The sequence below is a fragment of the Hemitrygon akajei genome, chromosome 23, assembly GCF_048418815.1.
Source record: "Hemitrygon akajei chromosome 23, sHemAka1.3, whole genome shotgun sequence".
NCBI classification, from domain to species: Eukaryota; Metazoa; Chordata; class Chondrichthyes; order Myliobatiformes; family Dasyatidae; genus Hemitrygon; species Hemitrygon akajei.
In genome coordinates this window covers 26,691,968-26,719,714 of record NC_133146.1, presented here as the reverse complement: position 1 = coordinate 26,719,714, position 27,747 = coordinate 26,691,968, and the positions used below count along the sequence as shown (strand labels likewise).

General features: G+C 40.6%; 1 protein-coding gene across 4 annotated transcripts in view; it reads left to right on the top strand.

Annotated features, from left to right (window-relative positions):
- arid5b (AT-rich interaction domain 5B) overlaps nt 1-27,747 on the top strand; it is a 142,969-nt gene that overhangs the window by 21,779 nt on the left and 93,443 nt on the right. For all 4 annotated transcript variants that reach the window (XM_073027240.1, XM_073027241.1, XM_073027242.1 and 1 more), the window contains one exon: nt 17,066-17,323. In XM_073027240.1, coding sequence (XP_072883341.1) covers nt 17,066-17,323 — 258 coding nt within the window. The remainder of the gene's footprint in view (nt 1-17,065; nt 17,324-27,747) is intronic.

Here is a 27,747-nt window from a genome sequence, read left to right as displayed (position 1 = left end):
TGTAGACCTAATATGCATCTGTTTAACAGCTTCTTCTAATCTGTTAAAGCCTTCTGCAGCATTGACCTCCCCAATTAGGTGCTATCCACAATTTAGACATTCTAGCTCCAGATTAAATGAGTATAAGTAGAGACCAGTTGTATTAAGGTTAAATCCTGAGGGATTTGGTGTTCCCCTTTATCACACTCAGCTGGTCCATTGGTGTTGTGCACTCTCGCCTCAACTCAAAGCCAACTTTTCTCCCATCTCTTACTTTGGTCTTAATTGCACTTGTGTCATGCTCAAGTATTTCCTCAGAAGCAGCATGATAGCAGAGCACTTAGTGAAACCCAGGGGTTCCCAGCTTTCTTATGCCATGGACCAATACCATTAATCAAGGGGTCGGTGGAACCCAGGTTGGGAACTCCTGGTGTAAAACTATTACAGCTCCAGCGACCTGGGTTCAATTCTGTCATTGTCTGTAAGGAGTTTGTCCATTTCTGGGACCGCATAGGTTTCCTCCGGGTGCTCTGATTTCCTCCCACATTCCAAGGGAGGTAAATTGGTCACATGGGGGTAATTGGGCAGTGCTGGCTCATTGGACTGGAAGGGTCTGCTGTTGTGCTGTAGCTCGAAATAAAAGTAAATAAGGTTATTTCTCAGATGTTCCCCTACTTTTTCTATCTATCCGGATTATTTCTCCATTACACTCTGTGCCAGTGACAAGTTCTCTTCCTTCATCAGACTCCTTGAGGTTGGAATGAGTCCTGCACTGCCTGTTGTAAATTATTCCCAGTTTCTCCTTTGTCTACATTTTTGGCCCATTATTTTCCAAATTGTTCTGTATGCAGTGCATGCTGTGACTTTATTTTTTTTTGCATTTGCTGACATACTAAAAATTTACATGTTCCTTTATCCATTATGAAACACTGAATCAGTTCATGTGCAGTTAGTTTCCTCATGACTGGAATTTGACACGATGCCAGCAATCTGACTCTCTATGATGTACATTGTGAGCTGGCGCATGAAAAATGCATTTGTAGTTAGAAAAATGTAAACAGATTTGAAAATTAAGTAAAACAAGCTAGTGATTAATTCTCTTAAGATTTTGCTCAGTAAATTGTTTTTTTTCCCCTCCCTGGTTCCCATAATGAACACATCAGGACTTTACAATGTACTTGTTTTAATATTTTATTTCATCTGCTGAATAATAGTTACACTGATAGGTTATGAAACAATATGTGCTTCTCCCAGGGTGACCTTTTAGGAAATGAATAGTTGTATTGTGTGTCCTGTTTCTGTGACTGAAACAACAATGTGGTTTATTAATATGACTCATGGCACAAATGAAATAGGCCTTAAAAGATTTTATTTGTTTTATCTTCAGTAATCGGTTGTTTTGCAGTCATGTTCCTGCGTTTCTGATAAGCTGTCTGGTATGGTATTTTGATTAAATGTTCTGTGAACCTAATCCTTTGAATAGCTGTATCTGTGAACCTACCTATTGTAAATCAAGAGGAGATTGGCTTAACTAGCACTTAACTAGCAGTGTTAGACTGGGGCATGCCTGCAGAGCACTGCGGGTTGGAAGTATCACCATTTGGTTGTCTATGCTATCCTGCTTTACTTTTCTGCCTGCCCGCCCTGTACCTTTAGCTATAATACGCTGGCTAGACTTGGAGCAACCACGCAGCAGTTCAATCTGAGCCCATTAAAACTAGGCTATACTGGGGTATGTTTCAAGGATCGCGTATTGGTCAGTCATTTTCAGTTGTGAGATGTAGAACAAATTGTTTTAAAGTATGATTAAGGACTGTGTTGTGATCTCACACCTGAGCGTCAGATGATGTTTTTACAACTAGAAATGTGTGGTTTAGATACTTTATTGATCCCAAAAGGAAATTACAGTGTCACAATAGCATTACAAGTGCATGGAGATACAAATATTAGAAGTAAGAAAGTATAAAATTTAAGTTGCCCCAAACAGGGGGTCATCACTTCCTCGGCTATTGATTGACTCGTAGAGCCTAATGGCTGAGGGTAAGAATGACCTCATATGGAGTAGTGCAGTTGTCTTAGACTAATACAGTATGTTCCTTGTAGAATGGAAACCCCAGTACAAATCCAGGTAGGCAGCATGTGAATTTGTCTTGGGGATCTTCCTGGGCTGGCAGTCTCCTGACCAAAAGGCCCCAGTTTGAATGGCATCTCCTGTGTCGATCCCTAGTGGTGGAGCAAAATGAGTAATGTCGAAACGTGACTCTGATTTGCTTTTTGACCCTTGCTGCCACTGTTCAGCACCCCAGTCCTTGTGTTTTTGTGCGTAGGTGAGTCTCTTTAGTTTTGCTTTTTGGCAGCATCTCTTCCGTGAGGACCACTTCTGATAAGCCGTCTCTAGACTGTAGAGAGGTGGACTTGGGTTCCAGTGGTTTCTGTGAGTTCAGAGCTGGTTTGCAGTGCTGGACGACTTCTGATTTAGAAGGGACGTCAATTGGATGTATTTCTCGTCTGCTGCACTCAGTTTCTGTGGCTGACCACTGTGTTTCTGGTCCTCAACCTTGCTCATACATTTCTGCTTTTCAGAAGAGCTTGCACAGCACACCTTAAAACCCCTGGTGAATTGGTGATAAAGTGTCACATCTGACACACCCTTGCTTTTTAATTGGGTTGTCCTTTGCCCTATTTCATCACTTCTACACCCATTTCTGTTTCAGTTAATCAGTTTAGTTCATTCAACTCATTATGTAATTGATCCTTAGCATCCTGTTTGTTATCTTTGTTTAATCACACACTGGGCTGTATACCCACAAGGTAATCGTTTTATTTGAAAAGTGCTCTATTATTTAATATGTTACAGAAATTTCTCTGCAATATTTAATTTTTTGGGAATCTAAAATTTGCTCTTTTGTACTGGGACACTAATGGAAAGACAAAAAATAAGCATCTGGAAAAAAATTCATATTTAAAAAAAATCTAGGGTGCTCAGTGCTGTTATGTTTCCCAGGATGTTGACTTCTAATTCTTTCACTTCATATTTGATCACCCAGATTGTTCATACTCTTGCATCCCCAAGTGCATACATTCAGTGTAATGTCCATCCTATAAGTCGGACAGCATCTATGGAGAGGAATAACCAGTTGAAGTGGACTGAAAAGGAAGGAGGAAGAGCCAGAAAGGGTCTCTGCCCAGAATGTCAGCTGTTTATTCCTTTCCACAGATGCCGCCTGACCTGTTGAGTTCCTCCAGCACTTCAACAAGGGAACGTTGCTCGGGATTTCCATCATCTGCAGAATGCCTTGTGTTTATACTGTACCCTACTCCATTATAACCATTTCATCTTAGCTCTGAAATTTACTGTTAGTGCCTCTCTGTTTAATCTTGTGGTCCTTTTTCTGTAAAATGATTCCTGTAGTCTTTCAGTTTATCATTGGCGATGGATTCTTTTTTTTTCCCCAGTGCTATCTTTGTAAATGATCTCATATTAGGGTTGTTTACCTGTTTGATCATGTTGTTTTGATGCTAGTTACTTACTTACCCAAGACCATCACCCTTATTGGGGTATATGCTAAAAGTAGCTCACCAGAGCCCTCTGTCCTTTCCCTGACTTGATGGGCTGAATGGCCTAATTCTGCATATATGTCTATGGGCTTACAGATATTACGAGCAGTCCCAATAGCCCCAGTGTTCAGCAGCTGAAAGCACAATGCATTCTCTTTAATATTCTGGACTGAAATCAGAGCCATCTGACCATCACAGGAAAACAAATCTGTCATGCTTCGTAAGTATTCTTAATTAACTGAGTTCGTGAGCATTTTGTGACCACTTAATTCTGTTTTACAAGTTTTATTAAATCGATAATGGCATTTATATTAAACAGCAAAATATTTTAGAATGTCATAATCTATGCATGTTTTGTAACTCAACTACATGTGAATAAGAGATGAGAGATGAATGTATTGGATGAGAGATGATGGAAGCGGGGGCTGATATATGAAATGAAACATTATGGCATCGAGTTTGGAAAAGGAACAAGCTTTAAAAGGACAAGGAATTTGTTCCATTGAAAGTGTGATTAGCCAATCCATGTTAGTCTATTACATTTATTGACTTTTTAATATCTAATAGCCACTTCAATGGATCAGACAGTGTCTGCAGAAATGGAAACTAGATGAAGGTTTCAGGTCAGAGAACCCTCCCCCCAGCTCTTTATGTTTTTTGAATTTCAGATTTTCATCATATGCAGTTTTGTAAAAATTTCAAGCTTTTCAGTGGTGCTGCTCTTGAATAGTTTCTAAGACAGATTCAAATTAGCCCTTTGGTTTTCTAGGGATAAAATTAAACAGTACTGAGTTAGTCTGCTGATTTATACTGTGGCATGGGTTGTTTTGGAAACAGTAAATGTAGTTTCCCATTTTACTCAATCTGTCAGTTGTTTGTAGTTTTAAAATACTTTGAATAATCATTAATCACTGATTTCCCTTCATAAGCTTTTTTTTTGAAAGAATGCATGCTGGACTAATTTTTTTTCAACTGCAAGTACCGATTGTCATCAGAACTGATTTAGTGGCCATTTGCTAAATGTAATAAAATAATTCCATAGCAATGTATTAGAAGCCATTCATCATTTTGACCTGGCCATTTGTTGCTTGTTCTATTGGTCGATGCTAAGTGAAATTATTTGGAATATGAACTTACAGTTTGTAGGATATCTTCCCCAGCCTTAAATTGCTGACAGGTATTTCTGTTGCTCGTTTCTCTTCACCATACGAGACAAGCTGGGAACTATGTTACTTAATTAAAAACCTACAGGCTGAAGATAGACTTCATTGGACTCCATCTGATCATTATAATTACAATGTGAACTTCCCTCTTGGTGAACACCCAGCATGAGGCTGAGAGATGGATTTCTGGCCGGGCTTCCGCTTCCACGGAGCAGCAAGGGGGTACTTTCCCCGTGATCACGGAGAAGCGATGCACAAGACGTCCGCGCTTCCGATGTGATGTCGTGACTGAAATCTGCCACCGCTGGTTTGAACGCAAGCACGAGGGAATCTGCAGATGCTGGAGATCCGAGCAACACACACACACACACAAAATGCTGGAGGAGCTCAGCAGGCCAGGCAGCATCAGTGGGGAAAAGTACAGTCGACGTTTTGGGCCGAGACCTTTGGGCAGGACCTGCTGAGCTCCTCCAGCATTTTGTGTGTACCACTAGACTGAAGATCCATCTGCAATTGGCTGTCATGGTGAACTTGGCCACGAACTATTCACAACCAATTATATGGCAACTTTGGGCTATGGCTAGACATGGACTTCCAGTGCATGGTTGCAGGTTAGGTCACTATTCCAAGTACTTGTTCTCTCAAAGATTTGTGGTAGTTTTCAGCAAGCGGCATGACTCTAAGCCAGAAGATGAAGGGAAGCTGTTACATGGTTTCTTTCTGTTTGCTGTTTCACAATAACACCTCTGACTGATCAATAAATTCAGCTGCAATTTACCATTCATCCATCGCTTCTATCCTCTCCCATCAGGCCAGGAACTCTCCAGCCACGATGTCAGCTGCTGCTGCCCATCACAATGACCACATTGAAACGATGTCCAAGTAAAAGTCCATTCCAAAATAAATATTCCCAAACAAACTTTTCCATCAGAAAAAATATCAAGTGGAATGCACGTTACCTGTACGTCCCCTGCCCGCACTTGTGCGTAATATGCACTGGCCGCAGGGTACCTCCTCGAAAGATGTTGCCTTCCAACGGAGGAGGCTAAAACTGACTGGAGAATCTCTGGGCTGCGGTACACAACAGGGAGAGTACAGGCACGAAGATGTGAACAGGAATACTGTTAACCCGAGAGGAGGGTCACTTGCCAATCCTGGGATAAGCTGCTCGACTGCCGTGACACCCAGCATTCCTTGTGATCAAAGCCCTGATGGCAGCAGTTTGAGACGCAGCCTCTGTGTGAGAACTTGGCTGCTGAACACCACACTGTGACTGGATCCAGGGATCTGCTGGCGAAGTTGCTGACTGCTTCTGTACTAGGGGCTTCAAGCTCTGTGTGAGACGGGGGTTAAATTGCACAGAAGACCTCCCGGCACACTGCAAATATCAGGGGTGTCGTCTGCTTTTGCACCTCTTGCACCAGTATTTCCGGCACGATGTTGGCAGCCAGTCCCTTCTGGGTTAAAAGATGAGTTAGAAGCAGGCTGTCTTTCAGTGTGGATTAACTTTAAATAACACTTGATGCTCACTACCCCACCTACCCCAGGCGGTGCATTGGTGCAGCAAATAGAATTTCCTTGTGTTAAATGGGTATTGAGAGTGGCAATGGGTATCCCAACTTCCCACTTGTTTTCTGATGTTGCCCTATTTACTTTGCAGCTTTCAGAAGTGCTTTTTTTTTTGGAACGTGGGCAATTCCATCAAAATGCTAATCTCTTGTTCTTTATAGAGATTATATAGCAGGCCATCCCTTCGACCTCTACACACCACAGGTAGAGGCTAATGATGTGAGATTTTGGGATAGCGGAAGAATGGCCTTGTGCAATGAAATTGAATGAGATTGGGGTTGATATTAATGCTGCTTATCAAATTGAAATATTGTTGTCTATTTTATCACTATATTGCATCTAATTGCCTTGTTCCCAATGTTATTGAATATAGGAATACTGTGTTTCAAAGTTCAAAGTAAATTTATTAAAGTGCTAATGTCACCATTTACAACCCTGAGATTAATTTTATTGCAGGCATTTACAACAGTAGAACACAGAAATAAAATAGTCAATGGAAAAACTGCACACAAAGACTCTCAAACAGCCAATGTGCAAAAGAGAAGCAGTGCAAATAATAAGTAAATAAACAAATAATTAATACCAAGGTATGAGTTGTAGAGCCTTTGAGAGTTAATCCATAGGTTATGGAATCATTTCAGAGTTGAGGAAAATGAAATTATTTTTAAACCAAGATGCAGTCATTATTTAACTTCCCTGAAAAACACGAGAATTATTAGGTTCTGTATTTTTCACCAAAGTAATTTAACTTTTATGATGATGGTAGATATCTGGGTCTGCTAAGTTGCTTTAAAATTGCCTATTTTTGTTAATAAATATTTAATGGAGGCATTCAAATTTGAGGGTTTTTGAAAGAGCCGATGCAAGAAAATTGTTTCTTGTGTCTGAAGGATTGATAACCCGAGGAGAGAGCTTTAAAAAGACTGACAAAAATAACAAAGATGAAGAGAATTTTTTAATGCATCAAATTGTGATTTAGAATGCAATACTTGAAAGGGTGGTGTAAGCAGATTCACTCATACATTTCAAATGCATATTCACTGAAGGAGAAATTTGTAGAAGGCTGTGGGGAAAAGAGCAATGAAATGGAGATTTTTGGCTTTTGCTCTTTCACAAATATAGTACAGATATGATGGGTTGAATGTCCTCTGACTAGCCTTTTTGACCCTGTGTGATGCTTGCATGTAATTCATTCGACACTTACACTTGAATTAAGTGGTGATTTACCTCCCGTTGATTTAGACCAGAAACATCAGCTAATATTTTTGCTTGGCCTGACATTAACGGTTGTTACATTTGTTGCCCAAACAAGTCAATTTCACCCCTGGAGTGCGCAAATTGCATTGAATGAAAATTGCCTTTCCCAGTTTAAGTGTATGTTTCAAGTAGAGGTGAATGGGCAGACGTTGTGGTAATGTGTGCTGCATGAAATGAGGTTGGTTTGGAGTGAGTTTTCTGTTTCGTGATGCCAAGTTGGAATTCAGATCCCTTCGTGAGGAACTGTAGACATGGGAAATGTCTTGGACTATATTTTAGTGGCCTGAAAAGTTCTATATTTACCTCTGGTCAGCAATACTGTAGAAAGTGTTTGGCCACTTTCTTCTGGGCAAGTCATCACCGACTTTCTCTGCAGCTGCGTACATTGGAATGCAGAATAGAAGATGAATAGCAGGTCAAACACCCATATTTCCTGCTGCTGGTTTTCTGGCATTAGTTCAAGTATTTGTCTGTTTATTTTTTTAACTATATACTATATTCATGATTGCTTGAAAGTGGCGTCGCAGGTAGATAGGATCGTAAAGAAAGCTTTTGTCACGTTGGTCGTCATTAATCAAAGTATTGAGTACGGGAGTTGGGATGTTATGTTGAAGTTGAATAAGGCATTGGTGAGGCCTAATTTGGAGAATTGTATGCAGTTTTGTCACTTACCTGCAGGAAATATGTCGATAATATTGGAACACTTCAGAGAAAATCCACAAGGATGTTGCAGGGACTTGAGGATCTGAGTTACAGGGGAAGGTTGAATAGGTTAGAACCTAATCCCTGGAGTGTGGAAGACTGAAGGGTGATTTGATAGAGGTACATACAAAATTATGAGGGGTATAGATGAGGTAAATGCAAACAGGCTTTTTTCCACTGGGTGAGACTAGAACAAGAAGGTTAAGGGTAAAAGGTTTAAGGGGAACATGAGTGGGAGCTTCACTCAGTTCGATGAGTGTGGAACGAGCTGTCAGTGGATGTGGGTTCGATTTTGACACTTTAAGAGCTACATGGATGGGAGAGCGTATGGAGGGGTATGGAGCGTATGGAAGGCTATTTGGTTGGGTACATGGATGGGAGAGCGTATGGAGGGGTATGGAGCATATGGAGGGCTATTTGGATGGGTATATGGATGGGAGAGGGTATGGAGGGCTATTTGGATGGGTGCATGGATGGGAGAGCATAGGGAGGGCTATGGTCCAAGTGCAGGTCAATGGGACTCGGCAGGTAAATAGTTTGGCACAGACTAGATGGGCTGAAGGGCCAGTTTCAGCTGTGTCCACTGCCTCAGTCACTGATGTCACTCGCCATATTGGAATCCCATTCTTTCACCTGTTTAACTTGTGGCGAAATAAACAGGGGAGCATCAAAATAGAATCAGGAAGTTCTTATGTAAAAGGTGTTTCTTCTGCCTTTGTACCGCAAGCCATTTTCTAGAGTTATGGTAAAGCTTCTGGTAAGGTACAGAGGATATTCTCCAGTGACAACATGCACTTTAAATCTTTGAGTGCTCTTCTGTCAGAAATATTATTCACTTTGATAATTTTTAAAAAATGTTTGCAGAGAATTCACAATGGAGTTATAGTCTGTAGGCCAACTGGAATTAACCCTTACCTAGCTACTAAAGCATTCATTATTTACTTCTGGCCATGATGAATGAATATTTAAACTTTGAAACATATTATATGTTCTTGATTTCAATGGAAGATCATCATAAATTTTATTTTTCATAAATTGTACTGAGGAGATTTGGTAGGGATGAAGTTGGTTACGGGCTTTAATGAATAACAAATTGGCTGGCCATTCTTGGCCCACTGTGGACTGGTAATTCAAAGCAGGGTGCTTCATCCCTCGAATCAGGATGCTGCCTGGATTAGAGAGCATGTTCTATGAGGATAGGTTCAGTGAGTTAGGACTTTTCCTTTTGGAGTGAAGGAGGATAAGAGGTGTTTTGATAAAGGTGTACAAGATGATGGGGCATAAATTAAGTAGAGATTGTTTTCCCAGGGTGGAAATGGCTAAAATGGGGGAGGGGAGGTATAATTTTAAGGTGGTGATAGAAAAATGGGGGACTAGGTGGGAGGGAAGGGTTAGATTAACCTTAGAGTAGGTTTAAAGGTTAGCACTACATTGTGGGACTAAGTGCCTGTAGTGTTCTATATTTAATGTTAATCTGCCCCTGACCTCAGTGCAAGTTACACAGGCAGGGTCAGATTTTCTTTTGATATTGTTTTAATAATAACTCATTTTGGCTCATCAGTGATAAACTGATAGCAGGGTCCCACTAAATATAAATACTTTCAAAATGCTCAATCTGCAGCACAATCAGATGTACAAAAAGTATTAGTGGATGTGTGGTTGATTTACAAGGGGGATGGTTTAATTAAGTGAAATTACTGCTTGTTGAAGAATTGTGCATCATACCTTGATGTCTTGCAAAATGACTCCAGTTATGCATCTTATCGGGTTCGTTATCACAACACCTGGTGAAGTGATCAGTTTCAGGCCTGTAGTGGAGCATTTGCACCTCAGAGTGTGGTGGTTACGCTGTAGTTTCGCCTATGCCACCTCTAAACAAGAAGTCTGGAGAGTGGGGCTTGAAGAATTTTTAATGAATTCATGTTCAGAAAAATTTTCTGGAGTTCAAGCAAATCGTGAAAATGTTCTTCATCTATCCTTGATTTGCAATGTGAGATTTCAAAGTCGAACAACACAAATCTTATGCTCCCCACACCCCCATGAAACATAGTTCTCTAAATCAGACGGAGGCTTCATCCACAATTTGGGGATTTAAGTATGAACTCTAGGCTGGTATTTCAATGTAGCACGTAGTGGTTGCTTCACATTGACAATGCCATCTTTCGACAAAGATGAACCTCCGCTTGTTCTCTCGAGTGGATGACAAAGGCAGAACTCATGATATTGTTTCCAGACCTGTATTTCTTGAGGAAACATTGCTGGTAATGATGCATTGTTAGAAGATTTACAATGAATGTCAAGAAGGATGTACACTAATTGTGTTTGCTATATCTTTAATAACATATATTTATAAAATTAGAGTAGCTGAGAATTTCTCCCAATCTCCTGAATACGATTGGCCCTGCATTAAATCAAGTAGGTGATCTTGTTGCTGTTTGTGGGAATTTGCTGACAGATTTTCCTATATTACAACAGAGGTATTTTCAGAGGTTTTCATTGGTTGCAGAGTACTTTGATGTCCTGAGGCACAAGTTAATGGTTTTCGTTTTCACTGCCTGGAAGTTTTCTTAATGTCTTACTGTAGAATTAGGTTGGGCTACAGCTCTGCACTGCAACTCAGCCAATTTGTGACACCTCTCCAAGCAATGTTTGTATGATTGTCCTTTGCGCTAAATTGCAGGATTACCTATTACATGTGGTAGGATTTCATTTGAATTCACTGAAGCATGTAAAGGATTGATGCTTTCTCAGCAACAATATTAGAATTTTTTTTGCACAATTGCACTTTAAATACAATTTATTCTACTTCCTTAAAACTAATCCGGTTCTTCATCTAATCCGCCAATTGAACTAATTTCTCAAGTCGCGAGTCATAACATCCGTGTGAATTTTTTTTGTGATCCTGTGATGTGCTTTGAAATGCTTTTACTACTTTAATTTTATAAATGCTGTTTTAAACTTGTATTTAAATATGGGGATTGATAACAGTAATGGAAATTAATCTCCATTGCTCACAAATATCGGCCAGCCAGTGGTATAGTGGCACCCGCAGCTGACTTTGCGACTCGAGTGGTCCCAGGTTCGAATCTAGCTGGCCCCTTGCATGCCTTCTGCCTGTGCTGGGTGGAGTGTTGAGCTAGCAATTCAGTCTCAGTTTGTAAAAAAACAGACAAATGCTACAGAAATGGTAAGGTTGCCGCCTGATGTCCCACAAGGTGTGGAGGAACAGCACACTCACAACTATCATTATAGTAGTGTGCTATTTAATTATCAAATGGTTCATTGTTACAAGGCGAAGGATTCAAAAATCTATTTTGTTATTTATTTTATACTCTATGTTGACTGACTATATCTGTTTTGGCACAAAGATACGATACTTGGTCCATTTCACTCCAGTATTAAGCTTTACATTATTTTTCAAGGTTATGAGAAGTATTCCCGTTTCAGTGCCACAGACGGACAGTGATTGGACTACCATTGTCCATTTGTCATGTGTTTATTGCTCAACCGCAGGTCTTGTCAACTTTAGTCTCTGCTGGTGAGGTACTGTGTGTTCAGATGGTCAAATAGGGTGCAGGACGAACAGATGATGCAATTTGGACAGTGCAAAAGACCCACACATCCTTCGGTTGACTGATCGAGTTAAAATTCTCCCGGTAAAGAAATGCCTGTCACAGCTTCACTTCATTTGTTTACCTGTACGACCAGCCGAGCAATGAAGTTAAATGCAAAGCCGAATAAGACTGTCCCTCTGCCTTGGAGTCACACTGCAGTGACAATTAATTCGGCAGCTCGCCACTCAGATTACATTTACGCTGTAGCAAGTTGAATGCAAAAAGGTTTGCCTTTTGAAAGCAATGGACTCAACATTTGCCCTGGGGTATAATAGTTATTTGAATCAGGTTTTACCCATCTAGTCTTTCTACCATTCAGCTTACCCACCCTTGTTCCAAATTCCTTGATCCCAACCTAACCAAAATTTTATCCTGCAGTTTTGAAGGCTTCATTTGAATTAGTGAACTCCTTGGGCGTGGGAATTCCACACTTGGTGCCTGCTGAAGTGTTTTCTAACGTCGCGTTCGAGTTGTGAGTTTGAGTTATGCCATTTTGTTTTGAAGTCTTCCCCCACCCCTATGAAAAGCAACACTTGTAACCTGTGGTTGTTTTAAGCGGTAGCATGCTTGGGACGTGTGTTGTAATGTGCATCTGATTATACATTTTTGATCTTTTTGAATATGGTGCCAGTTCGACTAACCTTTCTCTGAAACAAGCTGTGTGGGCCTAACAGTTCGATATTTTCTCGATTGTTGCAAGAAAGTAGCAGTTGTACATTGGAAAGAAAACTCATTTCTTTCAGAAGCTATTTTCGGATATACGCGCAGTGGCCACTTTATTAGGTACGGGAGGTACCTAATGAATTGGCCGCCGAGTCTTTGTGGTCTTCGGTTGCTGTAGTCCATCCACTTCAAGGTTCAATGTGTTGTGCCTTCAGAGATGCTCTTCTGCACACCACTGTTGTAATGTGTGGTCACTTGAGTTACTGCCATCCTGTCAGCTTGAACCAGTCTGGCCATTCTCCTCTGACCCCTCTCATTAACAGAGCTGCCACTCACTGGATGTTTTCTGGCTTATCGCACCTTTCTTTGTAAACTCTAGAGACTGTTCTGCGTGAAAATCCTAAGAGAGCAGCGGTTTCTGAGATACGTAAACCGGCTCCTCAGGCACCACCAATCATCCCGTGCCCAAAGTTACTTGCATCCCATTTCTTCCTCATTCCGATGTTTGGTCCCAACAACAACTGGACCTCTTGACCACGCCTGCATGCTTTTCTGCATCGAGTTGCTGCCCCGTGATTGGTTGATTAGATGTTTTGCATTAATAAGTAGGTGTACCTAATAGAGGGTCTGAATGTACAGATGTTTCGTGCCTCTCTGTGTCCATTTAGAGAAAGTGATATACCATTTTAATTCGGATTGGTTGATATTTTATTTACGGGGCATCACATAATACTTATGATTTTCCAAGTGTGGAACAAATAAATGTACCAGACAGTGGTTTAGGATTTGTGTATTTCCATTTGGAACATCTTGGAAGTTGAAGGTGATATTAGCAGCTTGGGAGGAAAGTTAAAACGTTTTACATTCAAATTCGCAGTTGGTGTCAATGAGCAGAGCAAACCGCAGCCTTTTAAACGAGGCACGGCTATTTTATTAGAGTTAATAAACACACAGAAGTGATGTTCATGAAAAGGCTAATTGTCTGCCCCAGCTCACCCCACAAAGCTTCTTAACTAGATGTAGGCAACCCCAAACCCCTACCTTTCCACCCTCGACACTCCCTCCACGTCCTGGAGATCCTACAGCCTGAGTGCTGGGACCTAACCTGGGTTTATTTGGCCCACATCCAGGGCCTGTCCAGTCACTGTTTGAAGGTAGAATATTTTCCTGTCTGCCAAAACTATCCCTGCTTCATCCTACATTACAGGGATTATTCTTCAAGGGCACTTCATGAGGTGTAAAGCACTAAATTGACCTCAGGTGGTAAATAGTACTACATAAATACATGTTTTTTTTAAGGCAGCTGTTAAAAATTTGGTTCTGGTATGCAAGTGCATTTGCTACCAATGCTAGTGAGTAATAGGAAAAGAACAGGAGATTAGAATTAATTCAATATACGCAATACAGATTAAATTGAGTTTGTTGACTTCCTTATGGCTCCATGAATTTACACTATGCGCCTTCATGTTCCTCAAAGATTGAATAACATATCAAATGACCCGTAGCAGATCTCTAGCTACAGTAAAACTCTGTTAATCTGACACAGTTGGGACTTTGGTCATGCTGGACTTGCAGATTTTCTGGCCTATTAGGTGCTATTCCCACTAATACCTAAAAATACTTCGAATTCACTTTATTTTAATGCTGTGCCAACAGCTTCGGGAAAAAAAAACTTTCCAGCAAATCCAGCATGTTTAAAAGGAGCGCAGGAAATGGAGCCCGGGTTAGTTTGAAGGGAATGCAGGAATCGGGTTACACTGAGTTAAAAGGAGTACAGCAAACATCATTGCTGGGATTTCTGAATTGTTTGATAGCAGATTATCAGATTCTTTTTTTTTTCCTTGTGTATTCAGCTTCTGGTACTTTGTACTGTAACTCTTTGTCCCTGGGTAGACTCAAACCGCCAGCCTTTTGGCCAACAGTTGAATGCACTGGCCAATCACGTCACAGAAACAGCTTTGAACTTCAGCGGGGTTCTTCCACTACTGGACAGGGAAGGGTCAGGTTGGGTGAAGAAGCCCCCAGTTATTGTAGCAGAGTATCACCCCCGGAGGGGGGCAGTGGGACACCTAAGTGGCAACGGTCCTATTGGTTTTAAGGAATGTAACGGAACACTACTTCACACATTGACCATGGAAGTAAGAATGAAAAGAGATTGTGCAGTTTATTCTTATAGATAACATTTTATTATAAATAATGTCTATTCTGATTTATAACAAAATCCACTTCTTTTAATAGACTGCTGTGGATCATGGCACCTCACTTACAAAATAATTTTTTATTCCATCTTAACTCCAGAGATTAAATTTAAAGGGATGAAAAGCACGTGTGGTTAAATGGAGCCCCTAAGGGACCCGTCCCACTCAGCCAGCCCTCCACATCTCCTCCACAATCTCCATCGGCACAGGAGCACCGCAGGGATATGTACTGAACCCCCGGCTCTACTCGCTTCACGCCAATGACTTTGTGGCTAAGTACAGCTCCAACACCATATGCTAGTTTGATGACGCCACTGTTGTGGGCTGTATCAAAGCTGGTGATGAATCAGCATACAGGAGGGAGATTGAAAATTTGGCTGAGTGGTGTCATAGCAACAACCTCACTGTCAGTAAGACCAAGAAACCGAATGTCGACTTCAGAACAGCGAAGCCAGAACTCCATGAGCCAATAATCATTGGAGGGTCAGAGCTGGGAGAGGGTCAGTAACATTAAATTCCTGGATGTTATTATCTCAGAAGACCTGTTCTTTACCCATCACGTCAAATATAATTAAAAAGAAAGCACAACGGTGCCTCTACTTCCTCAGGAGTCTGCAGAGATTTGGCATGTCATCATAAACCTTGGCAAACTTCTATAGATGTGTGGTGGAAAGCGTGCTGACTGGCTGCATTACGGCCTAGTATGGCTTTGAGCAGATTCGGCCCGGTACATCACAGGTAAAACCCTCCCAACAACTGAGCGAATCTACATGAAACATTGCCATAGAAAAGCAATTAATAAAGATCCTCACCACCCAAGCCATGCTCTTTTCTCACTGCTGCCATCAGGTAGATAGAAGGTACAAGAGCCTCAGGTCTGGTGCCACCAGGTTCAAGAACAGCTACTAACCTTCAACCTTCAGCCTCGTGAACAAAAGGGGATAGTTACACTCATTTAAGAACTCGATTATATTATTTAATGTTCGTTATTTATTGCTATTTATTTATATCTGCATTTGCACAGATTGTTGTCCATTGATCCCGTTTACAGTTACTGTTTCTATAGATTTGCCAAGTATGTCCGCAGTAAAAGAATCTCAGGGTTGTATGTGGTGACATGTCTGTACTCTGATAATAAATTTTACTTTGAACAGTGGGATACAAGTTGTACCATATGTTTGAAACACTTAACTCCACTGGGAATACTTTAAAATAATTTTGAGTGTTCCCAACAATCCCAAAGTCCGAATTTCAATGTGCTAACATGAATGTTCAGGCTGGTCTTAAATAAGTATCAAATCACAGTAACACATCACGAGGAATCAAAGAGAAGTGGGATTTGGTCAGTTTTCCACAGCATATTTTGAGGTGCAGAATTGGATTCCTCTGCGGCTGACATCACTTGATTCAGTATGGCCCAAACTTTAGCACTTTATAGCTTGTTGGTCTGTACAGTCAAACTAAGTTATTCATTCACCCATCAAAATAATGTGGGGGAAACGTCCTCAGCTGCACATCAAAATTCTCAAGGTGTCCTGGTGAAGGGTCTCGGCCCGAAATGTTGATTGTTTATTCATTTCCATGGATGCTGCCTGACCTGGTGGGGGGGGGGGGGGGGGGGGGCGTGTCTCTGTCTCTCTCCAGCATTCCTAAGCAGTTGATTTTCTTTTTCTTTCTAGGCTGCATTTCCAAAAAGTTCTTTGAATTCTAGAACAGAATTATTTGCTTGTGTGTCCTGATTTAGAATGGCCAGCAAGGCAGTGAAGCTATTAGCTATGTGGTGCTATTTAGACCTCTCTACTTGGTAACGTGATAAATTGCTGTACACATGTCATTAGCTTAGGTGTGGCGTCTGACAGCCTAAGTTAGTGCAGGGTAATGAGTCTATTAGCCACTATTGTACCAGTTCCTGTTTTAGGTAGCAACCTAGCTCCCAGTGTATAGCAGAAGACTTTTTAAAAAAACCTGTTTTTAGATAGATTTGCTATGCATTAATTATGGACATGTTTTCCATTCAGTCTATCAGTGAAATATTTAGTCAGCCAGCAAGCGGGTTTCAGTCCCACAAGATGTACTTCTGTTTTCCCCCAGAATGATATCAACAAGCTTTCAAGGCAGAGTTTTGTGTAATGTCGTTAATAGTTTGTGACATTTCTCTTGCTGCATGGGGTGATAATGGGAGCAAATATTTAACAATTCTGACTATATCCTGCACCGTATTAATTTGAAGTATGTTCAATTTACACTGTAACACAAAGCCGAGACAGCTGGCAGTTGTCAATAGTAACAGGATATACCCATGTGCCATTCAGTGCATTTAATGTTCTTCAGTAACGCCTGCGGTGCTTGCCTTTCCCAACAGGTGCCGAAGATGATGACGACGAAGATGGCGATGACGCTGACAACACCAAAATCATTGTCCTCAGTTACCCGCAGTACTGCCGTTATCGTACTATGCTGAAGAGGATTCAGAACCAATCGTCCTCCTGGCTGGTTGACCAGTTCGTGATGGCGCTGGGTGGAATTGCAATCCTTAATGGAAGTACCCGCATCCTGTATTGTCGTGACACGTTTGACCATCCAGCTCTGATTGAGAGTGAGAGCGTCTGCGATGAGCTTGGTAAGTATCTTACTTCTCATTGCAAAATGGTAACCGCAGCTCAACAGCATGGTTGAAATACTAGATGCAGTAAAAGTTCGGAATTTTAACTGCTGGACTGCATATCTGCAGACTTCAAAGATGCCAAAATCAGTTGGGATCCAAGGACTGTACTAAATTTTGAATTGCTAAACGATGAAGAAATCCAAGTTGGTAAATTCTTCATGGTGTTTTTTTTTTGTCAAATTCTTTAGAAACTGGGTTTGACATTATTGGAAAGTGGAAAGGTCATTAATATTCTAAAGTAGGATTTTGAGAGGTAACCATAAAGAGCTAGCAGAAGTAATGTTCAACCTTTGCGTGTTGTTAGAGGCAAACAGTTGACTGAAAAACAAAAAAAAAAATTGGATTTGTTATTGGTAGGAAATGTTTTGTGAATGAAGGCTGAACAAACGGCTGCAGTAGCCAGCTGGGCTGATTTTTGCCAAGGCAGGATTTTTGCTGCAATTGAATTGTTGGCAACTTAAGTTCTCATTTTAGACAAATCTGTTATATTTAAAAGCAATCTGAATTCCGCCCAGTCTGATGCCAGAACAAGATTGTGTGGGATGTGCTTCAAAATCAGTTCAAAGTTCAAATGTAAATAATAATAAATAATTGATAAATAAAATTGAGAGCACATACAGTTTATATTTGCATAGTTTAGTGTCAAATCAAGTACACTTCAAAGTGAATTTACACCGTGATACATTAAGATGTACACAAGCACTGAAGTTTGATTACCTTCAGAAATAAGGGGGCTTAGGTTTAAGATGAGGGGTAGGAGTTCTAATGGGGATTTGGGAGGCAAGTATTTTAAAACAGTAGTTGATATTTGGAGTATGCTGCTATAGGAAGTGTGGAGTTGGGTCCAATTATTATGTGTAGGGAAATTTTGGATAATGAATATTCAAGTCACAGCTGGATACAGACCTAATGTGGCAAATAAGGTAATTGTAGGTGGAGCAGAAATGCCAACTTGGATATTGTGAGCCGAAGAAGATTAGTTTTATTTGTCACATCTACATCGAAACATGCGGTGAAATGCAACATTTGCGTCAAATCAAGTCAGCGGTGATTGCGCTGGGCGGCCACGCTTCTGCCGGCAACGTAGCACGCCCACAGCTAACCTGTCCGTCTTTGGAATGTGGGAGGAAACCAGAGCACCCGGAGGAAACCCACACGGTCACAGTGAGAACATACAAACTCCTTACCGTGGTGGGAATCGAACTCCCAGTCTTCACTCAGCACTAGAGGCATAAGCCAGTGTTTCTCAGTCTACGACATAGTCCCCCAGTGAAAATTTTGTAAAGGGCGTTCCCCATTGCAAATTGCAGTCGTTTGAATGAGCTATTTTCCACAACAGGTCAGTATATAATAAAATATTGCTGGGAGAAGTCGGCTCCAAATGATTTAAAGCTTATCTGCTGTTGGATGTGAAAAATCCAACAGATGATAAGAGGGGTAGATTAGGTGAACAGCCAGAGACTTTCCAGGGTGAAAGTGGCCTTGGGGAAAGGCCATTTCCATCTCGGATATTCCCCCTATACTTTTGTCTAATCACCTTTTTAAAAACAAAAAATGAAGTTGATTGGAGTGAAGTATAGAGGGATGTAAGAGTTAAGTATAACACAGAGTAGTGAGTGCATAATACTTCTACCGGGGTGGTGGGAAAGGCAAATAATTTAAGGACTTTTAAGAGACTTGTATAGGCATATGGTTGATAGAAAAATAGATGGCTGTATGGGAGAGAAGGGTTAGATTGATTTTAGAGTTGGTTAAACTGTCGGCGTAACACTGTGGCTTGCCTATTGCAGTGCGCTGTTACGTTCATGTTGTGTAGTTTTAAGATTTTCCTCAGCTGGTCACAGCTTGTTGCTGGGCCCTTTATTCAAAATTATTTGTTTAACTGCCCTCTTTTTGGCCCCTGTGTCAGCTGCTTGCTTCATGATGCTGACCCACACCCTCCTTTCCCCTGCCCAAATCTCCGTCCACCAGTCATCTTGATCAACCCCCCACCACCCCCGACTCAGTCGCAGATCACCAAACATGAGATGCTGTCCCTAACTCACTAGCATTGGCTATCTCACTGGCATCTTTGCAGCTTTTAAGCAAATTCTCCGGTCTTTATGAAGGGTTTCGGCCCGAAATGTTGACTATTTATTTCCCTGCATAGGTACCCGCCTGACCTGCTGAGTTCTGTCAGCATTTTGTACATGTTGCTCAAGATTTGCAGCATCTGCAGGATCCCCTGTGTCTCTGCTAAGCAAATTCTAGGCAGAGTTTAAATCTCTTCCCCACCAACAAAAAAGAACTACCTACCTTCAAGCAGCCAACAGTGAGGTTCGCAAAGTTTTTTTGCACCCTGCAATGAATATCATGGTTCTAATCAGGTTACATTTGGGGTGCCCAACAGCACAAACTATAATGAATATTTTAATATAGTTGGAATATGCAAATCTAAGAGATCTGTATTTGATTATTGAAAGAGTATATTCAGATTATCATCATTTCTACCATGATAGTTATCTTTTATCTCATGCAAAAAAATTAATACATAAAAATATGGGAAATATGTCTAAAAGCCATTTTGGAACTTGGAGTAAATGGTTGTGAGGTGTTGAACATTTGTACCTGGTATATATACAAAGCATTACAGAATATTGCATTTGAATTTGTTTTTTATATGGGTCCTTTAACATCATAAAATGTTCTAAACAGCTTCGTAGGCACATAGTAAAATGCTAATTAATGCCCAGTCAAAGTAAAAGAGGTCAGCTTTGCAAAAGATACGGGGGGTTTTACAGCATGTCATGAAGGAGGAACGAGGTGGAGGTTAATAATTCCATTGTTTAAGGCCTCTTCGTTACTGGGATCAATGAAGTAAAGGATTTACATGAGGTCTTGGAGTAAGATGGAGATTTTGGGGGTTGAGTTAGATAAGATTGGAAGAAAATATTTAATAAATACGAATGCTATTATCTAGTTCATCCTGCTTTAGAATGAGGACACCTGATCCCAAATGCTGAAGTCCTGAGAAACCCAGAGACCTGTGGAGGGAAAGCAAAGTGTCCTTGTTGTGATTGTTGATTGGTTCAAGGTTAATTTGGTTAAATCTTGACTGAAAACCAGCAAAATGGGATGAGCCTGTATTCTGCATTGGATTGAGGAAGCCAGTCAGATGCAAGTTGGAGATTGTAAAATTCTAGAGCTTTTATAGGACTAAGTAAACATGATATCAGTCTTGTGAAGGGTTGGGTTATTGATTCAGAGCAGGTATTTCTGCTGAAAAATCACATTCGGTTGGACTGTTGCCAGAAGTGAGTAACACTGACAAAATGCAGTTGGTAATATTGGCTGTGGTTCCTTTATTTGGAAATATTAACCTTGAACTTTTGAGCTCTGGAATTCTCTCGCCCAGCTGCCTTTAGATTATCAAATTACTTTAATTAGTTTCTTTGCAGATTGTTATCAGTGTCTGTAGCTATAAATTTAAACTTGCTTCTGTTTTACTTTGATTTTTGAAAACTCAAAGGAAATTTTTTTTAAAAATGCATTGAATATCTGTCATTCTGGGCAGGCCAAGTGGAAAAAATACACAGTGGACTGACTCATTTTGTTCAGATGGTGTGTTTTATGACCACAGTGTGCAAGTAACTATTGATAGGATTATTAGCATCAGTTATTATTGTACATGCTTCAGTGTTGAATTTTTGGTGAATGATAGGTTTAATATATACTCATAATCTAAATGGAATTCTCCTAAAGACTGTTGGAATTCCTTTCTAATGTAGTAATCACATAACATGATGAATGCCATTTTGCATTACACTGACATTGAGACAAGCACTCCAGTCCTGGCACTGTGACAATAATACTTTAGCGGTGTAATATAAAATTGCATTTACAGTGTATGTCAAAGAAATAATAGATAAACACCAGGACACCATTTGACAGCTGTAACCTATACTTGGGTATATTCAGTTATTTGTAAACGTACTTAAGCTACAAGATTGAAGCTTATAATATCATATAACTTCTGCATTTAGTTGATAGCCTTGTGACTGCACCCAAGCATCTATTAATATCTATTTGTCTACCTGCCTGTTTTTTTCAGGCTGATTCAGAATTAACCTAGGAATATGTTTTTCTTCCTGAATAGGGCACCCTATGATCACTCTTCACATGTCAAATACCTTCCAACCATTGCACTTTTGTTTCTGCAGGTGCAGCATAACATTAAGTGAAACAGAAAAAATGCCTAGTTAATTTATGCTGAGTGCTTCTGAATGCGGTTCAATCTAGCACCTCACAATCAGCAAAAACTTGCATTTTCAGACAACAGTGAAACTAATTGCTGGCACGGTAGCATTGTGGTCCGTATGATGCTATTACAAAGTCAGATGTAAGATCGGGGTTCAATTCCCGCCACTGTCTGTAAGGAATTTGTATGTCCTTCCTGTGACTCTATGGGTTTCCTCCAGGTGCTCTGGTTTCCTCCCACATTCCTACGACGTACAGGTTGGGGATGGTAAGTTGTGGGCGTGCTGTGTTAGCACCGGAAGCGTGCGGACACTTGTGGGCTTCTCAGCACAATCGTCACTGATTTGATTTGAAGCAAATTGCGCATTTTACTATGTTTCAATGTACGTGTGACAAATACATCTCATCTTTAATCTCTTTAAATGGTTTCAACTCAAGTTTACTTCAAAACATTTACTTTGAATTCTTTGTAATAAAGACATTCCAGAATAGCAAAGGATGAAAACATTTACCTGCATCTCACTGTGGGCATATGTACATAACATTCCTAAATTAGTTTACGTTTTCCCTTTGAAAATTACTGATTATTTTATCTGTCAGTGGATTAACTTTAAACACGACAGACTTAACTGCTCAACAATCAAAAATGCATCAAGATTTTTTTAAGCTGAAGTATAATTAAAGTGATGACGAATGTGTGTCACTTATACAATGAGAAAAGACTAGATGAAGTCCTTATAGCCTGAAAAGTAGACTGCTTTTACCAGGTTACCATGGTAAAGCTGTCAGGGATAATTGTTCTCTGTAAGCAAGTCCTCAACCACAAACAGCTTCAGCAATCAATACATTATTTAATATAAATAATTAACTTACTGATTATTGCTTGGAATATATTAAATGACTTTACAATGCAAATATTAATAGCTTTGTTTTGGTTTCTTCCACACATCTGCTTCAAGTACTAAATCTGTTGGTGTTTTTTTTGCCTCTGCCTCTCTGCCTGTCTTTGTCTCTCCGATTACATTTTGGAGACTTTGGAATAGTTTCATCAAATGAGTGTCTGAGATTCAAAAGGGATTCGTACTTTAATTGAAATTGAACCCGTGGCCATACGAAACGGAAGTAGGGGTGCTCCAGTGGATGTTGGACTGTCCTTCTCATTACTTCAGGTCTTTTATAAAATCTGCATGCTTCCAGTAGTTCAGTCCAGCCACTGAAGAATTTAGAATACTACAGCAGAGAACAAGTCCTCAAAGTTTGCGTGAAACCTTCCTTCCGTTTCCTTCACTGGATGGGGTGTGGAGCATAAATTCATGTGAAGCGGGTAATCCGTCCCTGGAATTAGTGAAAGCCTTGCTCAGGTTGCAAGCTGTGATGCAGCCACAGTCTTGTACAAGGTGTGATGTACTTGTATCAATCAGAAGCCCCGGGTCATTTTATTTTTCTCTTTTTGGGGGTTGGATCATGTGTATTCTGTTTTCCATCAACATTTCCTTACCAACGAGCTTCGCTGCTATTATTAACCTCGAAAGCTTTAGCTATGATTAAAATTGATGGGTATATTACATAGCCTAAAAGAATGCAAGCAACTATTTATATGACAGTAGTCTATTTTTAAGAGAATTATTTTGTGTCTGATAATGCACACAGATATAGAACATGAGGGAGAGGACTCCCCCACCCCCCCCCAACCGGTATTTACTTGCGTGGCTCGGGACCAGAAAAGCCTAAACCTGAAATACATTCTAGATAATATATTACTTGAAATTATTTTTGAATCGAGGTTAAAATGGATATGACATTATACAGAGATAAATCTTGTTGGGTTTCAGATGTACCTAGCTCCCTGTTTGGAGTGACCATGCAGTTAACAATAAGCCCTGGACTGTACCTCAACAAATCTTATCTCACTTATAGAAGGTGCAACTATTTCATCAGGTTTATTTAAAGACCCCACACATGGTCTTGAGATTACCTAGCAATTCCTATTTGTATATTCTCTGGCTAATACTTGTTTGGGGCTCTTTGCCAACAGAACAGGATGAGCTTGAGTCCCCGCCCACCTAGAGGCTGTAATGGGCAGCGATAAATGGTATTATGAATGATACTACCGAGCTTTTGTTTGTGTTCCTATTTCAGTCCCTTTCCCCAGTTCTCACAGTGGGGGCTGCTTTTCAGGGATGTGATATACATGCTTACTGCTCCCTTTGCATGAATCTTGACCAGAGGACGTTCACGAGGATGATCTGGGAATGAAATGGTTAACATACAAGTGTTTGATGGCTCTGGGCCTGTACGCACCGGAGTTTAGAAGAATGAGGGGATATCTCATTGAAACCTATGGAATATTGAAAGGCTGGATAGAGTGGACATAGGATGTTTCTAATGGTGGGAGAGTTTAGGACCAGAGGGCACAGCCTCAGAATAGAAGTGTGTCCCTTCAGAACAGAGATGAGGAGGAATCATCCACCATCCAGTGGGCAGTTCTGTGGCAGAAGATGCTTTGTTAATGAGAGAGGTTAGAGGAGAATAGTCAGACTGTTTCAAGCTGACAGTAACAACCATGTGATTCAACAGTGGTGTGCAGAGAAGCCTCTCTGAATGCACAACACACTGAACCTTGAAGCAGAAGAGCATAGGCATACACACTCTGTGGCCGTTTTGTTAGGTGCATGAAGTTCGTACCTAATAACGTGGCCACTGTGTGTATTTCAAGCAGATGTTGATAGGTTTGTGATTAGTAAGAGTGTCAAAGGTTACAGACGAAAATAGGGATGAGAGGGAAAATAAATCAGCCATGATTGAATGTCTGAACAGACTTGATGGACTGAATGGCCTAATTTGCTTCTGTCTTCGGGTCTGTAAACAATATCGGATGGCTTGTGGTGAGGACATTTGCAGGTTGTGGCCAGTTGTGTGTGAGGCAGCAGCCTCCAATCTGCTGTACCAGTGTAATTTTCTTCTCCACAACGCAGCAACCAAAGTACAACCAATCCACCCAAATTCAACTATCTCAGCACAGGCTATGAACTGAACTGGAAATTATTTAGTTTTCTGTGCAAATAAGTATAGGTGCACATGCGTGCATTAATATTATAGTGGATTCCGGTTAATTGGGACACATTAAGACCAGTACATTTTGGCCCAATTAAGCAGCTACTCCAATTAGCCAAAATTTCATGTAATAGTTAAAATGTATATTTAAAAATAAGATAAACTACCATTTAACTAAGTAACATTGTGTGTATTTAAATGAAATACAGAACAAATTATAACACTACCAGTACCTCTACAGTACTATAAAACTTTATTAGTTCCTAATAGTTATCGATTGAGGAATTCATCTGCCATGTTCTTGTGATTGACTGTAAATGAGCAAAATCAGTGCAGACACCTAGTTCAGATAATGGGCTGCCTTCATACAATCTTCCAAATCTTCATTTTTATTAAAACATTCAAGATGCCTTCAAATTCTTCATAATTTCAAACACATTGAAATAGTAAGATCACTTCATTTTCACTCCTGGCCGTTTCTGGCATCTCCAAGCCCGAATGTTTGAAACTGCAGTGAGCAAAAGCATTTTGAGTTGTCTTACTATTTATTTCTCACCAACTGTTAGCGAGAAGAATTAGTGCATTTTGAGCACACGCAACTGATGCCAAGTATGGTGTGGTGTCTAATGGCTTTGTAAGTGCACCTGATTTGCACTAGTTACAAACTGTTCAGCAACAGTCTCCTGCCTCAATTAAGTGCCACAGTGTTCCAATAAACAAAGGGAATCCTAGCTCTATTCTTGATTTTAGTTTTTGTTCTTTAAGAATTGACCTAAATAAATGTCTACCCAGATTAACTAATGGTCCAATTAACTGGAATCCACTGTACTCCATTCTTAAAATGAATTTCATCACGGAAGTGTATCAACATCCTTCTCCCTGGGCCACTTTTTAAGCCTTGCCCACCTTGCATCAGCTGTGATGTATGGTTTTTTGACTCAAAGCTTTGTGAAATGTATCTCAGAACTTGACTGAAACGAAATACTATCTCTCCACACACTTCAGGGTTGCTAGGTTGTGCATGGCAGCAAAAAAAATGCAATTAAATGATTTTCTGATGAATCTGCAAGGAACATTCATGGGGCTTGGAGGCAGCTCCGCATAAAATAGTTCCCAAGAGCTTTGTCTGCACCTCTGCTATAATGTAACTGAACAGAAGGGCAGAAAGGCCTAGCCTAATTCTGAGAAAGATTTTGCAGAGCTGATCTTGGTTGTTTTTTTCAAAAAAGGTTAGGTGTTTCATTTCACAGTGATGCTATTCTTTAACATGGGTGAGATTCTTCTCAAAGTGCCCTGCTAAGATATATTGAGTCAGGTCCAGCAATGCTTTGATGGCAAGTTCTCTCCATGTTTTAGATCATAAGAGCTATGTAGGAGCAGAGTTAGGCTATTCAGACCAGTGGGTCTGCTCCGCCATTTGATCACAGTTTTCCCTCTCAACCCCATTCTCCTGCCTTCTCTCTGTAACCTTTGATGCCACGTTAGCATAGCGGTCAGCACAGCGCTCTACCGGCGACGCAGGTTCAATTCCTGCTGCGGTCTGTAAGGAGTTTGTATGTTCTCTCTGTGACCACGTGGGTTTCCTCCAGGTGCTCCGGTTTCCTCCCACAGACATACTGGTTGGAAGGTTAATTGGTAAATTGTCCTGTGATTAGACTAGGATTCTGTCGGGGGTTGCTGGGTGGCATGGCTTGAAGGGCCAAAAGAGCCTATTCCACACTGCATCTCAATAAATAAAAAAAAAATTAAGAATCTATCAACTTCTGCTTTAAATGTATCCAATGACTGGGCCTCCACAGCCATCTGCGGCAATGAATTCCACAGACTCCCTACCCCCCGGTTAATGAAATTCCTCCTCATCCCTGTTCTAAAGGGACGTCCTTGTATTCTGAAGCTGTATTAGACCCCCCCCCCCCCAAATGACCTTGTTCTCCCTCGTTTCTTTAAACTTCTACAGCAGTCCTCTGTTCTTCCCGCTACTGCTTCATGTGCAGTCAACGTTCCCCTTGTTGAGGACTGCGTCTGTGAAGTTCATACCCTCTCCACCTCCAGCTCCTTTATTAAGATGTTCCCTAAATAATCCTAGTTACTGAGATGTGGGTTCCCTGTCCTAGTATCTATCCATCCCTTCAGTGAAGTATGAGGATGTTTCATTTTGTTAAATGCACATAGCAATTTTTGCAGTGATGCGCTGAGAGTTGGGGGCAGTTGTTAACTACCTGCCTTTGAGAAGGTGGCAGTTTCAGTTTGCTTGACCAGTGCAGTCTGTTTTGGATCGGTTTCATTCATGCTTTGGGGAGCTATCCCAAATTAATACACGTCCTTTGCACCCTCTTAGCGCTCTCTCCGTCTCATCAACTTGGCGTTTAATATTCCCGTGTTCTCCAAGGTTTTATACCCCTAGATATACCCAGCACTTCAAAGCAAAAGCACAAGTTGGAAGCACTCACAAAGTGCCCTTGATTCTGGCATGCTGTAAAACCAGCTCCTACTATTAGCAATTAAAATGGTCTGTGCTTTCAATTGATCATACCTTCGAATTATGCATGCACTGCAATAAAAAAACATTTTAATATTTTCCATGCACTGTTTATCTTGCACTGCATCAGATTTACTCCCCAGTGCTTTTGATTTATTTAGCATGGTAATTAGTGCTTGTATAATTCATAGTTCAGGATAAATATGCTGGCACTGTGTGCATTGAAATTGCTCCATCGCAAAATTAAGGTTTAAATAGGGAATAATACAATTTTGAAGATTCAGAATTAACCCTTGCAGATGTTACACTAACGGCTTATTGTGTATGGCCAAATTTTGACTCTGAATTCTGCTTTGCCATACTGTATTTACGAAGAATGGTGTCCATAAATTTACATCTCCTTTCATGTCAGAACTGTAAATTTATCCTAATCCACTCCCATTGTGTTCCAGGAAGCGAAGTGTGTTGCAAGATGTGAGCCAGTTTTACTCACTTGTGCCAACTTTGTGAGCTAAATAAGCTAATGTTAACAAACACTTTGTCAAAATTTAATTTTTCGTTAAAGCCTTGGGCTGGGTGAATCTTACCCCCCCCCCCCCCCCCCCACAAG